General features: G+C 36.8%; 1 protein-coding gene across 2 annotated transcripts in view; it reads left to right on the forward strand.

Annotated features, from left to right (window-relative positions):
* GYS2 (glycogen synthase 2) overlaps window positions 1-15,169 on the forward strand; it is a 49,696-nt gene that overhangs the window by 22,066 nt on the left and 12,461 nt on the right. For both annotated transcript variants that reach the window (XM_084506109.1, XM_084506110.1), the window contains 6 exons: window positions 1,609-1,753; window positions 7,675-7,792; window positions 8,290-8,410; window positions 10,854-10,960; window positions 13,797-13,856; window positions 14,600-14,678. In XM_084506109.1, coding sequence (XP_084362235.1) covers window positions 1,609-1,753; window positions 7,675-7,792; window positions 8,290-8,410; window positions 10,854-10,960; window positions 13,797-13,856; window positions 14,600-14,678 — 630 coding nt within the window. The remainder of the gene's footprint in view (window positions 1-1,608; window positions 1,754-7,674; window positions 7,793-8,289; window positions 8,411-10,853; window positions 10,961-13,796; window positions 13,857-14,599; window positions 14,679-15,169) is intronic.

A 15,169-nucleotide genomic window follows, 5' to 3' on the forward strand; every position in this document is an offset into this window, starting at 1 on the left:
GCTTTACATCTGGCCAAGTTCTGAAGCATGGAAAGCAGCTAACAAAGGTCAGAAAGTCATAACTATAGATAGTATTTTCTGCTCAGCCTATAATAATGGTTAAATCTATTACAGTCACTGAAGTTATGGAGTCAAATGCAATCAGAATCAGACTGTGCATCTAGCATTAGCAGTGATAATGACAGAGCTCATTGAGAGTCAGTCACGTTCTGTATAGCTCACGCAGTCTACATGGTGCCCGTGCTGTTGACCTTGGCGAGGGTAACCTTCATGTTCCCAGAAGTGAAACATCATGTAAGACTAAGAGGATTGCCATTTAATTGTAATCATTGGCACCTCATTAGCATTATTCTTTTTTAGACTACTTTGTAGTGACTTTGCAGTGGACACCAGTGATAAACATTTGAACTTTTTAGCATGGGTTAAATAAGTATTGTGGATTTTCTTCCCATTGTGATAAGGTTTTCACTACATAGCTCTTGCCAGTTTCTGTTTCACTAACTTATTTGTGAGCCAGAAACTCTATATCAGAGGGACAGAAAAGCCTGCTTTCCTTTAATGTCCTTACTCCTATTCCTGGAATACTTTTGTGAATGTAAAAATCTAATATGCAGTTATTCACAAAGATCTCAGCATCCATCAGTAAAATGCAGTCACCTCTAGCTAGAACAACACCAGGTACTGTCAATGCACAGGAACATTGTGACAGTAATAGGGACATGTGGCAAGGAATTTGCTTGGTAAATGCAGCCATAGTGGAGAATTTCAGTGTGGAGCAGTAATTAATAGATACTGAGAGAAGGTGAATCCTTTGCACCTGCCTTTGCAGTTAAAACTTAGTGATTGCAAACCTGAGCTTTCTTTGTCTGTTTTGTTTAGTTTTCATTTATCTCAATAAAGAGACAGCTGCAAAATTTAGAAGTGACTTCAAAATAATTTGGGGTGGTTTGTCTAGGGGTTTAAATTACATCTGCCTCTAGAATTTAACTGAGTTAAAACTGAACTAAAAAGAGCAGCAAATAGTAGTGGTGGACTTAGAGGAAGAACAGCTCTGAGTATCAGAAAATATCTCATTTTCTATTTTCTTTGTTCCATTGGAATTTGTGGCTGAGTTGTAATATCCCACCTCTCCATAACTATAATAACTCCATTTCTCTCTTGCCTACCTATGATTCCCAGCAGACTACCCAGCCACCAGATCTCTTTTTGTCCCCATTCCATTTCTCTTCTCTCCCCCCTATACCTTCAGTTACCAGCAACTTCCCTGTTCTACCAAGTTTTCCAACAAGTCCAGGAAAGAGGCAATATAATGTGGCCAGTCAGCAGGCCAGACAGCACAGATCCTTATGTATCATAGGATCATTAACCTGTGCCTCCTTCCAATGCTCAGCTGCCATTTTTTTTCACAAACATGCAGGAACCGGGACTTGTCTTTTGCCATCAGTCTCTTTGAAGTTGATTAAATGGTTAAAAAAAGAGGCAGAGAGACCACATTCACAAGTAATTCCCTGGGGAAATCAAGCTTAACTTGAGAAACTTTCTTTATGGTGCTAAGTCTGATGGGCACATCACTTAAGTGTCTTGTTTGTTTATTTTGTTATTTAACAGTTTGACATTGACAAAGAAGCAGGAGAAAGACAGATTTACCATCGGTATTGTATGGAACGGGCATCTGTACATTGTGCCCATGTGTTCACCACAGTCTCACAGATAACGGCTATAGAAGCAGAACACATGCTTAAAAGAAATCCTGGTAAGACCTGAATTGTTTTCTTCTTATATTTCCTCTCAGTATCTACATTTTCTCACATTGAATTAAAATAATAGACAGGCATACAAACATGAAGTGCAAGGCACTTCGTGTCCATACATGTGACTACACTACAGAGAATAACTAGTTTACAAAAGAAATGTGCAGACGGTATCACTTGAAACACATTCTAGTAGCATATGTAATGTGGAAGAAATTGAGTTCAGCACCATTCAATAGCTACATTCTGTACTGTTTCGGGAGAGCATTAGTTTACCTCTATGGATAATATGTTTTCTTTGCAGGGATAGCTAAGCTTCAGGAGTATTGTCTACTGAGGTAGACATATATTATCACTGTCTTCCAGTTGACCAGAGGTTAACTGATGAAAGCAGAAGGTGGAATATTTGTAATACATTTCACCAGCTTTTACAGAGTGTGAGATTGGTTGCTTTGCTAGTACGAAGCAATATGCTCTTTTAAAACTATAGCAAAAATTTTCATGTGTGAACCAGTGTTAGATGTGTTGTACTTTCCAGTGTTAACCCTGTTTTTCTCTAGTTAATATTGCAAATGATGAGAAAGCAAAAATAAATAAATAAATCACAAATGAATGCAGTTCATTTGCCCATATTTCTCACAGCTAGAAACAGCAGTGTGGTTATAACCATCATGATTTTAGAACCTAACCATGATAATCATGGGCAATGATTTTGGACAAATCATGAACCATGATTTTCCACTTGACCAATCAGTACAGTTTAAAAAAATAGTTGATATGCATGCCCAAAACTTTGTCCAATTTTCCCCTTTGCACTTGTCTTAAAAAATATGGAATTTATCTTCAAACCTTACTGTATTCCATGCATGGAGTTTGAGGAAGGTAATAATCCGAGCTTGGTGTGTCATTGAAATACCATTTAAAACAGCACAGTGCTCTAGAAAGATAAGCCACAATAATCCATCCACAAGAATGCATCATAGGGGAAAAACTGCAAAACAGTTTTGAGACTATTTAGTAGGTGTGCTTATATCTTAGTTGATTATTTTAAGTATAGCAATGCTCAAAGAACTTTTGTTTTGGTTTAATTTTGGTTTGCTTATTCTTTATAGATTTATTTTAGGTGAATTGCAGTGCTAATTACAGCTCTGAGACTGCTATCCGTATTAACTTCAATGCTTGAAGCCACATCACAGTTTATGCATTAGTATAAAGGTGAGGTTATCCATTGGATCCTCTGTCTCATTACTGACCAACTGACAATAGCATGATGAAATTAGAAGAAATTTCCTTTTTAAACATGACAGCCACATCCTAAAAGTAATTTGTGTCTGGTCACCTAACCGGGGATCTTTCTGAAAGGCCTTGTTTCTTGTCAAGGGCAGAGAACTCAACCTCTGAAAATCAGACTTTTGAAGCTGTTTTATATTGGCATGAGGCTTCTCCACACAATAGCTTTAATTAAAAATCATAGTTTATGTTTAGGTATTTTAGGAGATTGAAATCAGTCTGAATCCAGTTTAATTTGGGAGAGGAAATCTGCATATTGCAGATAGAACTTCAGGTGAAGCTGAAGGGAATTCCATGCCCAGAGATTTACAGGCCTGAGTTTTTTGTGTATTTTTGAAACTTTGAAGAAAGCAAGTAAATACATTTAATGCTTGGGTTAAAAAATGTTGACAAATACCATACTTCATGTTGATAGAGCTACCAAGAAATTCCATAGGAGTTGGTATCACAAATCCTAGGGGACAATTATAAGTGGAAAATATGTTCTGATGAGAATAACTACTTCATTGTTACTTGAAATCTTAGACCACAAATAAACTGTGTAGGGGGTCTATTCTCACACTATTTATTCTTTCTATAGTTGTGAAATCAACATAGATGTTGGCTGTTCAGAAACGTCAGCAAACTCTCAGTAGATCATTAAGCTTGAGTTCTGCAAAGGAACATGAATAGTGAAAGAATTTTTAAAATCAACTTCATGATCACTTTAGAAAACAAGCTTTTAAAAGGGGAGTGTGGAATTGGCACAAAATTGTTATCTTTTGTTTGCACTTGAATTTATTGAGAGGTAAGCTGCTTCACAACAAAGTTGTTAACTAAAACCAATTGAGTAAATGTGATAAGTACAGCAGTCTCTGATATTTCTCATTCATATTAAACTTGGATTATAATTTACATTACAAATGTCATCACATAGAAAAGCCTCTTTAAAACTATAGAGGGCTTTTGCATCAGGACAAAGGGCACTTTGCCATGTGTATAGAGTGTACATAATAAGATAAAGTGTGTAGTCTAAACCTGGCAGAATGACTGCTTACATCAGACAGATTTCACATGCTGCCATAGTGCTTCAGTTTTAGGAGTACTAAATTTGATCAGTAATTTATCAATTTGTTTGTCAAAAGCTGGAGTGTCTGATGTTAAACCTATTTTTTTTGATCATGCAAGATTCTGTCAGTGATCATAAGTTATATTGCCATGATTTGAAAACTGATATTGTGGGATTTCTAATATTTACATTCAGTTATGAAACATATTTTTCGTTACCAGTAGAGAAGACTTTGAATCAAAATTCCAACATATTTAGGTATCAGTTAAGATCTAAATCTAGACTTTGAATCTGCATATATTTGATCAAAGCCACAGGAGTAAATGCTGAAAAAGTGAGTCAACCCTGAAACTGCAATTTATCAAATGAAAACATCATACTGTACTGTTATTACTTAAATCAATGCCAGTTTCTTTCCTGTGAATACTGAAGATGAATCATTCTGATTTCATCTACTTGGGATGATTTTAAAACAAAAATATCATTAATACATTAAAGAAAACAAAAGAACCCCACACTTAAAACAGGAACAAAGCCCTCTTTCATCACTTTTTCCACAAAGGCAAGGGTACATTTCTTCACACATATTCAAAATATTATTGTATGTTGAGCAGAAATAGTGAAATGGATGCTTTGAGAAACCATGCTTATTTTGTACTGCAAAGGCTTGAGAGACAGATCAAGCCCCATTACTGATGAAAGGGTAAATGGAGCTGCATTTGAATCAAAGAACATTTGAGTGGGTGATATACAGGCTGCTGCTGCTGGGTGAGAATGTCCAAAACGCACTGATAATAATATAATAAATACCAGACAGTGGACGGAAACTGGCCAGCAATACCCCCATCAAGGATTCTTATTTTGTTGGGAAGAGCTTAAAAGTAGTTACAGTATCAAAGCTAAGTCCTGCATGAGCCAGTTCTTCCATGCTGAGTAAGTAGTTCAGAGGAAGGAGAAGATACACTGTTGGCAAACACAAGGAGAAATGGAGGGTGTTTCAGCTCTTTTGATGAAATACTTGTATCAGCCCACAAAGGGCTTTGGTCCGAGTAGCTCCACTGTAGTTCTCTGGTTATGGGCAGCAGAAAGCAAGAAGGACTCAAGATTTCTTGTTAGTGTCACCAAAACTCTCCTTTCTTGTCACGGAGAATCAGATCTCTGGAGCTTAACAAGCAAAAATTTCTGGTAAATGCTGGTCTTCAGTTTGAAATATGCTATTTCAAGAGAAATCCATCAATTTTTTTGGTGTTCCATGGTTACTAATAAAGGTTGTATTTTTATCTACTGCCATTTAACATAAAGAGTCCCAGAACACTTCATAAGGTAAAGAGTTATCAGAGATCATTTACTTGGATGGGAAATACAAATACTGGTAAAGTAGACTAAATTTCAAGGAAGTCATTAAAAATGGCCATGACATTTGCCTGAAAAAGGTCAGGCAAGTATATTGAACAGAATATGGAGAACTGATTGAACTTATTTTAAATGACCATGATAAGAAAAGGGACCTGGGGTTATTGTTTGATAGCCAGTTGAACATGAGCCGGCAGCGTGCCCAGCTGGCCAAGAAGGCCAATGGCATCCTGGCTTGTATCAGGAATAGTGTAGCCAGCAGAACCAGGGAGGTGATCGTCCCCCTGTGCTATGCTCTGGTGAGGCTGCACCTTGAGTACTATATTCAGTTTTGGGCCCCTCAGTAAAGAAAAAACATCAAGGCCCTGGAGTGTGTCCAGAGAAGGGCTATGAAGCTGGTGAAGGGCCTGGAGCACAAGTCCTGTGAGGAGCGGCTGAGGGAACTGGGGTTGTTTAGTCTGGGGAAGAGGAGGCTCAGGGGAGACCTTATTGCTCTCTGAAACTACCTGAAAGGAAGGTGTGGGGAGCTGGGGGTCGGCCTCTTTTCACGTATAGCTAGTGACAGGACTAGAGGGAATGGCTTCAGGTTGTGCCAGGGGAGTATTAAGTTGGATATTAAGAGAAATTTCTTTACCAAAAGGGTTGTGCTGCATTGTAATAGACTGCCCAGGGAAGTGGTTGAGTCCCTGTCCCTAGAGGTCTTCAAGAAATGTGTAGATGTAGAACTTAGTAACATGGTTTAGTGGTGGACTTGTCTGTACTAGGTTAAAGGTTGGACTAGATGATCTTAGAGGTATTTTCCAACCTAAGTGATTCTGTGATTCTATGTATTCAGCTGAAGGAGCCTTGGATGTTTTAAAGATGTCATGTTGAGTCATGTTGTCCCCAGAAATAAGAGACAGTTTGTATTAGGTCAGATGCTTAATGTTATAGCAAACCTCTGCTTTTGAGGGGAAGGAACAGAAAAAAAAATGAATGTCAGACATCATTGACTGAAAAACCACAATGGCAATAACTTCAAGCCCTGTATTAAGTGGCAAGCAAGAGCCAGTGCTCCTAATAGTAATCTTGATGTGAATGGGGACAGTTAACTATACGTACTGAGATCAAAGGAAATGCTGGGGTTTTTTTGCACAAAGAAGTGGTAGGGAATGGTATTTTTCCTGAAGGTCATTTGGATGTTACATAAAGCTTTAACAATGACTACAGCTGATGATTGTGGTTACTAGACATCTGATGACGCTTACCAGGAGTACAAGTATGAAATCAATGCTGATGCATTGTCTAATAATTAGAGTTTCTTCCTTCTTTGAAGATTCTTTGAATTTGAAGAATCTCTGGTGTAATCTAGTGTCAGTCTACTGAAGTCAGCTGTGTTACTGTGAAGGTACTGGCCCAACTTTCTTTTCCATACACAGCTTTAATAAATGAACTCAAAGGGAAGAAAATGACATTCTTTCCATTTACTTTAAGTAGATTTAGGGCAAGCCTTTAAATAGCTGCTGTGCTGTGCCAGAAAGGTGAAGGGTGACGGAATTTCAGTGTTGGCTGGAACAAGCTGCACCTATCCATAACTCTAACTTAGAAGGTAGTGTATATGAGCAAATTTTAACTGCAATATGCTTTGGTATTTTTGAGAAGAGCTGCTATAAAAGTGTAAAACTTAATATTCTGTGGGTATTTGAAGGAGAAATCCAACAGCTTAATGAAAGATGGTCCCTTCAGAAAGGTTTCTGATACACTCTTTTCTGGTAAATCCTCGTAAGTCTGGATAGAACAGACTGTTTTGCCATGCAGTGAGCAAGTGCATAGTATGGCACAATTTCTGCTTTCAAGAGCTTTCAATGTACAGTAATAAAGCAGGCAACAGTGATGTCAAGATTAAAGTGGTGAAGGTTGTATTGAACAAAAAATGACCAAATGGAAGCATAATTTCTGTCCTGATAGGGCAAAAGGGACCTTTCTATCCATCAGGGTCTATGCTAATGCTGAGTACAGGTCAAAATGATACAAAGCCATTTCAATACTGTAGACAGTGGAATACCACATGCAATAGCTCTGAGGAGAAAACTGGTGGAAAGCATTGTGTTAAGGCAGTGCTGTTCTCTAGCTATGAGTAATAAGACTATATTAACTGTTCACATGCTGACACTGAAAGACACACTGGTTCTTTCCTTAAAGATTTCTCTGACTTTGAAGTTGTCTACCTCTGCCTTTTCTCTGCTTTTCCAGATGTTGTCACCCCAAATGGCTTGAACATTAAGAAATTTTCAGCAATGCATGAGTTTCAGAATTTGCATTCCATGTACAAGGCTAGGATCCAAGAGTTCATTCGAGGTCATTTCTATGGGTAAGCTTTTACTTTTCAAAATTCAGCAATGGTTGTCCACTATTTAAAAAAAAAAAAAAAAAAAAACTACAAAAACAAACAAAAACAAACAAAAAACAAACAAACAAACAAACAAAAAACAGAAAACACAGGAAGAACAACAAATACTTCATAATGGAGGTGAAATATTACCAACTTAGTCAAATATCCATCTGGGATTTCTCAATCAGAAGCTGAAGGAATTTCAGACACCAGCTCTAGCCCTGCTTAACATCTTATGGAATCAGGCAGATGGTCAGAAGAAGGTCAGAAGGTCTTTTTTTTTTTTTTTTTTTTTCAATTATTTACCCAAGATAGAGTTTATCAGATTAAGATATCACCATAATTCAAAGAAAAGCCTCTTTGTCATTATTTTCTTGAGACAGTAAATTCCTCCAGAATAGAAAGCTGGTGTGTGTTTTGTATGATTACATCTTGAAAAACATTTTGTGCTTGTCTGTTTTTTTGCTTGGTTTCAGCCACCTTGACTTCAGTCTTGAAAAGACATTATTTTTCTTCATTGCTGGGAGATACGAATTTTCCAACAAGGGAGCTGATATGTTTCTAGAAGCCTTATCAAGATTAAACTTTTTGCTGAGGGTAAGAAAGCTTCTGGAAATGTAGAAAAAGTAGATCTTACACTCAAACTTACCTTACTATGGAAGTGACATGCAAGAATTTCCATGCAATACTCTTGGTTTACAGGAAAATAATTATGGAATATTCAAAGTTTTCATAAAGCTTTCTCCCTGAATCATCAGAACATACAACACTCTCAGGTTGCTTAAAAATAATTAATTACATAGTTCAAGAAGTTAATCTGTGGTTATGACCCTTGTTTTTAAAGAAAAGTACTAAAAATATGCTTAAAGAATTAGCTCTGAAGGTATACTTATCAGAAGGCAAATAAAAAATCATCCTGTAATGATGCAACTTTAAAACATCTTTTTAATGCAATCACATAATTGATTAGAACCTGACCGTGATTTTTTTTGACTACTATTATCATATTGGATGGGAATCTTGCATTAAAATTCCAAGTACAACAGTGTCCTGATGAGTGAGCATGGGGAGGCCAGTCACTGCACAATGCTTCTGTTTTCTCAGATAAAAATGAATGCAATGTTTCTTAGTTTGTTTATGGAGTACTTTAGTGGAGAAAAGACCTAGACCTTGTCATGACCAAAGAGCAGAGAGAGTGACCTCTGCAACTGAGGTCACTGAAAACATCTCCAGATATGTCACAAGGACTATATTAACAATAAATAAATAAATATATATGTATATATATTTTTTTTTAGAAAAAGGCTGATCAGTTTTCAGTCATCTCACAAGTTGTCCCAGTCTCTCTTTTGTACTTTGTCACTTAAATGATGTGGAAAATCTGAATAAAAACCTTGATACAGTATTGTCAGCAGGGCTGACAAAATACTGGTGTTCAAGGCCCTAAGTACACTTGTTCTACTGCTGCCTTCTATTAGAATGTCATTAGAGCCTGTGGATTTCCTGGAAATGCTAATCCACTCACTCATACAACAGATCACCTCATATAACTTAAGGATATCCTCCACAACTTTGCCAAATACCTGTGTTTTGTTGTTTGGCAATGCTGTGCAAAAATAGCTACCTTTTATTGGCATTTACACATCTATGAACTATAAATGCTGATAACATACATGCAGAAGGTCTTGCATGGTAAGAAGGAAAGAACTGCTTAAGCAATTATTGCAGCATTCTATTATTTTATCTGATGACTGATGCAAAACAAATGACAAGCAGCTAGGTTGATGGAAAATCAACAGAAACTGAGGTTAGTTTTCCAGAGTACTCTAGAAGTGTACTGGGGCTTGCTTTTACCGTTAGCTGAACATGGCTTTATTGTGTTACTGTTCCAAAGAACACTTGCTCTGTCATTAATTCCGGAGAGGTGATTTGGCTGGGAACAGCACAATAACCTGGACTATCTGTGAATCTGAGAATTATAGTGCTTCTTGAACAAGTCTCCAGCAGTGTGCCTGAGCCTCAAAAATACATAGCATTGGATAGAATTATTTTACAGTATAAAATCATTTTCCTTTACTACTAAAACACTTGACTGATATGTCAAAGATAAAGTATGTATATTACGGCAGATTGTTAATATACGCTGAGATAATAGCATAATGGATTTTGGACCTGCCTTGAAGAAAAGGAAGGGAGGAATCTTAAAATGATAGATTAATCTTATTATTTTGTACTGCACGTTTTCCCATACTTCATTCTGAGAGAAGGTGTGATAACAGCGTGTTTGTGTGTCTAAAGTTTAGAGGAGAGGCAATTAAAAATAATGTAGTTTTTACAGCTCTGAACATAGTTTACTCTTAGTTTTCTTTAAAGAGCTGCTGACATGAGTAAACCTCTTTCTGCTCCCTGTGAGGAGTTTCCCTATAACCAAATTGTCATTTTTTTTTGTCATGTAGTTTTTGTCTTTGGAGTGAGATGGATGAGAGAGATGATCAAGAAGTTACTAGCAGTTCTTTGTGTATCTGGCAGATTTTGTGCTAGGAGTTCAGGTGCACAGTGGTTGCTGATAACATCTCTTTCAGAACATTCATCTGAGGCAGTGTTACTATGGAAGATAGTTCTGCTGGCTATAGAGAATCCCTTGCCCTGTGGCTGACTATACCCCAGCTAGTAAACTAATTTCTCACCTCTTTGAGCCAACCACATTTATGTCACATGAGAAAATCTGTGTTGTATTTTTAACTCTTTCTGTTTATTTTCACATCCTAAGCCATGGTCCTTAAGCCATGAGAAGTCAGGGAGATCCATATTGCCCAAATTGGAACTCGGCAATTGACATCTGTTTACCTGTATCTGTTTTCAGCTATACTTCTGACTTGACAAAAACTTCACAGCTGAAAGGAAAGTAATAAGATCAGAGCCTTCTTGGATAACTAATCAAAGTGTGTTTAGTTTTGCTGTGGCTAATGCTTAGTGTTAAAGTGGGCAATGATACCGTGTGGTGAGATTCTCTTTTCCTCTCTGTCTCATGTCCATGCAGGTACATAAGAGTGATGTTACGGTTGTTGTGTTCTTCATTATGCCAGCAAAGACAAACAATTTCAATGTGGAAACCCTGAAAGGACAAGCAGTCCGGAAGCAGCTCTGGTAATTACCATTGTCACTGAAGGTCTTGTGTAGTCAATTAAGGAGACATGCAAATGTTTCTGATGAATAATAATGCTTTCTTTTTGCTCTGCTAAAATCAAGGATTGTGAGTAACATTTTGATTGTGAGAATGTATTTGTGGGGATGAAAGAGATGGGAATGATAAATAAGGGTAAATTATATATTTTTTGTTCTAGGTTATTTTTAGTGAAGTTTTCTTGTCATGTTTTGTAACAAGGTAGCAGCCAGTACTTGGTTTGTAGTGACAAAATCAAATGCTCCAGAAAACCTAGTCTTCTGGATTTGTTCTGTTTCCTCCTTTGGACTTGACACTGAGCTGCCACAAAATAAGGACTGCTTGCTAATTTACTAGAGTAAGCTTCTCTGCCATAAGTGGGGAAAAAACCCTATCTAATTACATCTGCTCTCTTATTAAGAAATATGGAAAGTGTTCTGTCTAATCCAGCAGAAAAATAGCAGTTGATATCAATTGTGTGTAATTTTCTATATAGTTTACAATGAGCGATGGCTAGACCCAAGTGGTGAAACTTGCAATTACAAAGCGAAAACTCTCACAGTCCTCATTTTAACAGTTTTTCATTTTACAGCTTTGAACAAAAAAGCAAATCAGGGGCAGAACTCAACATGCAGCTCTAAACTCACCTCCCTTTAATGGCTAAGTGATTCTGCACAGGAGGGGACATACTAAAACTGCACAGGAGCAGTGACAGAAATAGTTCAACATGGGTGATTGAACTTATTTAGCTCTTGCTATATCTGAAAAGATGACAAATAGGAAAGATCTATTTACTCTCTAGATTATCTCCAGAGTCATCTCTCAGCAATTCTGGGGGACTTGCAGGAATCATTCTACCTGGTTACCACTCTGGAAACGGGTGCCAAAAAGGTAGAGGGTGAAATTAATTGCTTTTCAATGGCTTCCTAAAAGCAATGCATCTGAGCTGTTTTCACTGCTAGTAGAGAGTGGTGGTTCTCTTCAGATAATGATTCATCCTATACCACCTCAGGAAGAGTCTAAGATAAGTGAAGGGAATCATCCTCTGAAATTGATTGTCACCATTGATTGATATGCAGAGGATTTACACAACTGGTTTTAACTGTAGATGGCTAAAGTGAGGTAACATAGCCAGAGTTTTTAATAAGACCTCTATATGCAGGAACTGGCTATTCAGATGGAAATACTGTTGAATCCTGAAATGAATTCAAGTGAAGTCACTGCTGTCATAGGGCCAGGATCTGGCTCTGAATCAGCTGCAGGAAGATAATGTAAGCACAGTGAGAAACAGCCATGCTTGCAACAAGCCATTTTTTGCTTCTACTGTGTTTTTGATATGAAGTATGTAATGTTTGAATGCAATGCAACAGGTTTATATTAAATAAATAATATATGATATATTAGTAAAGTTTATTTAAATAAAATATGAAAAGGTTTTTCCCTGTTTTATCTCCACTACATGGTTGTTTCTCTGGTACTCAGTAATGCAGGTGCAATGGTAACAGTAAAGGTAACTTTAAAGATGTGAAATCACACAAAAAAAATGCTGTTTCCAGCTATTATTCCCACTATGCTCTGTGAAAAGCAAAAGAGTCTTTGTGTCCTCACATGAAGAACTGTCATGGTCAGCATCTGGAGTTGGTGGATAAAACCACCTGATATAAGTGTTAATAATAATTTTAGTTGATTTTAAGGATGTCACAGAACTTAAATGCTAGAAGACATTGGCAGTTATTGAGGAATACATGAACAGCAGCATATCCTATCTGAGTTAAGTTTTGGAGATTGCTCATGTCATGAGTCAATGAAAATACAGTTACGAGGGGACTAGCTTACTGAGATTTGGATCAATTTGTTTTGACCTTTAGTTGCTTTACGTCTCATCCACAATTAACTCATCCACTACTGTATCTTTGTGAGCTGGGAGAGAGCAACTAAAAATTAGTATGTCAATTTTCAGCTTGGTGAAGTTTAGGATTTCACTTCACAAGTTTTGTCTTAGCCCAAAATCTAATTCTTAGAAAGTAGGAAAGAAGGAAAAGTTCCATGAAAGAGAGCATTTTAGTCAAATTGAGCATGTGTGCGCTATATTTTAAACAGCACTTTCATCTGTATTTTCAAGTTATTTATTATAGAGATAGGATAATATAAATGGCTCTTTATATTTAGAATAGCTGTTTGCTGGTGTTCTTTCTCAACTAAAATATAACACTTCTGGGTTTTATTATTGGCTTAAAACATAGCCCATGATTTTCAGGAAGTTTTTTGTGTGTTTGTTTGCAAACTATTTTTTGTCAAACTACTTGTTAGTCTAACTCTTATTTTCAAAAGTCTTTAAGTTAAGAAACAGGTCTGAAATGGAAGGAAAAAGCTTGCTTTAAAATCCTTATTTATTTACCTCTCATATCCTACATCTTTCATAAAGTCATGTTAAGTTGGGAACCTCCGAGTCTTGATTAGTGTCCAATGTCAATTATTATGTTTCTTTACTTAAGAGTCATGTAAATGCTCTCTTTTTCATCGCTGAGATATAGTGTGGTTTTCTGATCGAAGTATTGAAAGTAATCACTGTTGAGTTCTGCTTCTGGCTTTGGCAGTTTGTCCATCATTGAAGGCAGATCATATCCTCAGTTGCAATGAAATCTGTCGGTATGGCTGTTGGTCAGGTAAAAGACCTTTGAGAATGAGACCTCTGTCTCAATGTTTCTGCATTCTTGGTTCCATCAGTATACAAGCACAATTTGATTTCCAGCCGCAGGAATCTCTTTTTTTCTTTGTCCTGGAGCTCGTGTTTATACATAAATCTATTTATTTTCCTAGGGACACTGCACAATCTGTGAAAGAAAAGTTTGGAAAGAAACTCTACAATGCCTTGCTAAAGTGAGTGTGTAGGTTGTTTTGCCCTGCCTTGCAAATGCACATATTCAGCTGGTTTACCTGTGATATACTTGTGCTTCTACTCTTTGTGTAAGAAATTTTGGAATCCACAGAAAGGACATAGGTGAAGGATATGGGATGTTCTATTCTGTAAACACGATACAGGATCAGCAAATTACAGAGAAAAAAAAACAAAAAACAAAACAAACAAAAAAAACATACTAGCATACTACTGTGGAGTCTTAAGAGACATGAGGATGTTTAAGTAGCACTGAGGCTTACTCACTGACAAAAGCAATCTACCTCAGCTTAAAAAATCACCAGAGACAAGTATGGATTAGCGGATTGTTCATACCCTTTCAAAAGACAGATTATGTGAGCTGGAAATGAATGACTCACAGCACAGCTGGGAGGACTGGAACTTCAGCAAAAATAAGGTGTGACTGAAAAACAGAAAAAATAATAATTCTAGCTTTTTTGGAAGCTAATTGGAAGGACAGCAAGTGTATGAGAGAATAAAATGTAGGAAATATAGGAGGGCCATGAAAACTAAGGAAAGATTCATGTTGACATCAGCAGACTTCAGAACAGACCGCATTTTCTGTTTCTTCATTTTTTTAATGCAACTTTAATTCTCATTATTAAGCTCATAATTAAGCTCATTATTAGGAAAGCTTGTAGTTCTAGTTGTCAGAAAGACTAATAGTAAGTCATTTGGTAAAGTAGGCTCTGTGTTGCCTCTGCAGAGGAGAAATTCCAGACTTGAACAAGATTCTTGACCGGGATGATATAACCATTATGAAAAGAGCCATCTTTTCAACTCAGGTCAGAAAACATACTGTTTACACAAACATCTGTTGTGGATGGTAAGCATGACTACATACAAGGATTGTACGTGACACATAGTCATATGTGTACTTTGAAGAACTATTCAGCAAATACTCTTCCTACTCGTAACATTTAAAGGTCTTCTGTGATTGTTTTTAATGACAGTACAACCCAAAATAATTATTTTGGTAATTCCATATATCTTCCTCCAGTCATGTGCAAGTTTCCAAATTCTTCTGTTCTGCATAAAGTGCAAAGTCTTTGCATTGTTCCTGAAGCATGGATTCTTCCAATTTTATAAAATATGTAAAATCAATCTCTTAAGCAGAGATAGTAAAGTCGATCGCCTACCACTAAAAACAATTAAAACTAAATGGTAGGCCTTTCTGAAAGTCAGTACAAATACATGAATTTTGAGGTAAATGAAGCTCTGACAGCTTTTATGGTCTCATTTGTAGCCTGGCTTATACAGGAGCACATTATATGAT

Source organism: Aythya ferina (assembly GCF_964211825.1).
Source record: "Aythya ferina genome assembly, chromosome: 1".
Lineage (NCBI taxonomy): Eukaryota > Metazoa > Chordata > Aves > Anseriformes > Anatidae > Aythya > Aythya ferina.